This window comes from Metopolophium dirhodum, chromosome 8, assembly GCF_019925205.1.
Source record: "Metopolophium dirhodum isolate CAU chromosome 8, ASM1992520v1, whole genome shotgun sequence".
NCBI lineage: Eukaryota > Metazoa > Arthropoda > Insecta > Hemiptera > Aphididae > Metopolophium > Metopolophium dirhodum.
Window position 1 is genome coordinate 9,866,658 of NC_083567.1, and position 2,852 is coordinate 9,869,509.

Below are 2,852 nucleotides of genomic sequence, written 5' to 3' on the forward strand. Positions count from 1 at the left end.
TACTGTTCAGCAGAGTCACTTCCAATTTTTTTTTTAGATTCTGAGGGAAGCGATGAATGTATTGATTTTACAATGATGTGTGTTTTTTTAATTTTTTTTTTGTGTCTGTCATCACCTTTTAGGACAGTAAAAGTGCTTGAATTTTCTTTAACAGTAACTTTTCTGATAGGAAAGTGAATCTAGTTGGTACTATGGGGGGTCAAAAGTAAAATTTTCCCAGTAGTTTTCAAAAGCGACGTGAAAAACAAAGGAAAAACGGGAATTTTTTACGCAAAGTCCGTTTTCGAGAAAATCGATTTTGGTTTTTGGTGCAACTCTAAAACAAATGACCGTAGGTACATTAAATTTTGACTGAATGCTTATATTAGCATTTTCTATACACCATAACATTTCCAAATATTTTGACTTTTTTTGAGCTGTTTACGGACATTTTCAGTTTCCATTTTTTTTAGTTTTTTTTTCTATAAATATCAATACAATTTTATCTGTTGGGTAAAAAAGCTTGAAAATTCAGTAGAAGGCTCCTAGGTGATTGTTTCAAAGGCAGATGAAAAAAATTTAAAATCCTTGGTCACAGTTTTTATTTATAAGCATTTAAAGTTCAAATCTTGACAAAATACGGAAAAATCACGAAATATTAACTAATTATTTTGAGTTAAAAATTCATAAAAATTTTTCTTTTTAAATCTAAGATTTGAAAATGTAATATAAGATTACTCATAAGTTTGTCTACCTTTATTAAAAAAAAAATGTCTACAAGAAAGTCAAATTAAATTTTTATGAACGTTTGAAATTCATATTTTTACAACATTTCATATTCACTTGATTTCTCATGTAACGATTTTCTTATTTTGTTGTAATTTAAAAACGTATAACTGTAGATACTTGAAAATTTCACTGAATGTTTATATTAGTATTTTCTATACACCATACAATTTTGAAATTATTTTGACTCTTTTTGAGTAGTTTACGGACATAGTCAGTTTTCAATTTTTTAGTTTTTTTTTCTATAAATATCAATAAAATTTAATTTGTTGGGTAAAAAAGCGTGAAAATTTAATATAAGGCTGCTGATATATCGTTCTAATAGCAGTTAAAAAATGTTAAAAATACATAGGCTCAATTTTTATTTATAAGCATTTAAAGTTCAGATTTTGACAATAGTTCCGCGGTGGCAGCCGACTGATACGCACGTATCTCACGCTCCCGCTCTTCCTAATTACCTAATTAGTGAACGCCTAGATTCAATGCTTAGTTGCGTTTTACTTATACTAACAGTGTAAACTTCCGTTAATATAATAACTTTGTTTTCTTTTATTAAACTTTCCATGCTCAACTGCCTGTTAGGCAGTGCGTATAATATTGATCAAGTGCGAAAACGCACTATAGTTGTTACACGTAAGCCGTTGTGTTACGTAACTGCTTCATTGCGGCTATCTTATCTGCCGACCGCCGTCAGGCGGTCTTGCTACATATATAATTACAACCGTCTACCGCCGCTCGATCATTAATTATTATGCCGATAACAAAAACCAAACAAAACACCAACACTAAATCACAATCCAAACCCAAGGCAAATACGTATAAACAATCAGAAACACAAAACTCTGAGATGAACAACCCAGGTCACAGCACCCAACGCAACATCACTAACCGCCCTGAAAATGGAAACTGGACTACTCAGAAAGGTAAAAGAAACCTTTCAAGTTCATCATCTACCTCTTCCACCTCCACTTCTAATAAAACTTCTCAGCCACAAACCAAAAAACTCTCTTTCTCAACGCGAAATCGCTACGAACCACTTAAGGTCACCGAACCTACAGACTCGGTTTTTGACGCAAGCATGATAATTGAAGATCCCGACACCCCACCCCGTGCCAAACCACCTCCCCCGATCTTTATGAAAGGAATAAATGACTTTCCTGGCTTCTGCACAACTTTAATTGAGTTGATAGGAGTTGATAACTTCAATTGCAAAGCCACCACAGACCGCTTAAAAATACAGACCGCCAATCCCGAATCTTATAGACTTCTAATACATTATTTAAAAGAACATAACGCTAAATACCACACATACCAACTCGCCGAGGACAAACCCACGAGGATCTTGAACTAATAAAATCTCAACTCGAGACGCGCCTCTTCGAAGTCAGACAAGTCACGAATGTCCTTCACAAGACCAGCAAGCACCCACTCCCGTTGTTTTTCGTCGATTTAGAACCTACCGAACACTCTAATCAAATCTACCAATTATCTTCCTTTATGCACACAAAAATTAAGGTTGAAGAACCATAAAAGCCTAAGTTAATTAGCCAATGTCAAAATTGCCAAGATTACGGCCATACCCGGGCGTATTGTGGTTATTCAGCACGCTGCGTCAGATGCAGCGCGCATCATCCATCTTCCGAATGAACTAAGTCGCCTGACTCCCCTGCCAAATGTGTATTATGTTCCGGAGATCATCCAGCCAACTACCGTGGTTGCAGCGTCTACAAGGAACCAATAAAAGTAAATTTTTACATGATACTATTAAATCAAATGTTAAACCTTATAATGTAAAAGAAAGCCACCCACTCGCTACCCTTGCGGAAAAGAATAAATCTAATCCCACAAAAACTTATGCTCAGGCCACAGCTAGTCAATCACCTGAACCTTCTGCTCCCTCCGACCTAACTCAACTCATGTCCTCCTTTGTAGGTGAACTAAAATCTCTTATCAACCCATTAATTGCTCTCTTGACACAAGTTATCACTTCACTCCTAAACAAAAACAATGATTAATTCCTACACTAATAACTCATTATCTATTTTACTGTTTAATGCTAACGGCCTAAAAATTCATGTTAATGAACT

The 2,852-nt window shown here is 35.0% G+C and overlaps 1 protein-coding gene across 1 annotated transcript; it reads left to right on the plus strand.

Moving 5' to 3' along the window:
• The first annotated feature begins 1,612 nt into the window (after positions 1-1,612).
• LOC132951313 (uncharacterized) lies at positions 1,613-2,116 on the plus strand. Its single transcript, XM_061023140.1, has one exon. The coding sequence runs from the start codon at positions 1,613-1,615 to the stop codon at positions 2,114-2,116; it is 504 nt and encodes a 167-aa protein (XP_060879123.1).
• The last annotated feature ends 736 nt before the right edge of the window (positions 2,117-2,852 follow it).

Bases quoted from the DNA above. Each gene is read 5' to 3' on its own strand.
- LOC132951313 (XM_061023140.1), top strand. From the start codon at position 1,613: ATGAACAACCCAGGTCACAGCACCCAACGCAACATCACTAACCGCCCT.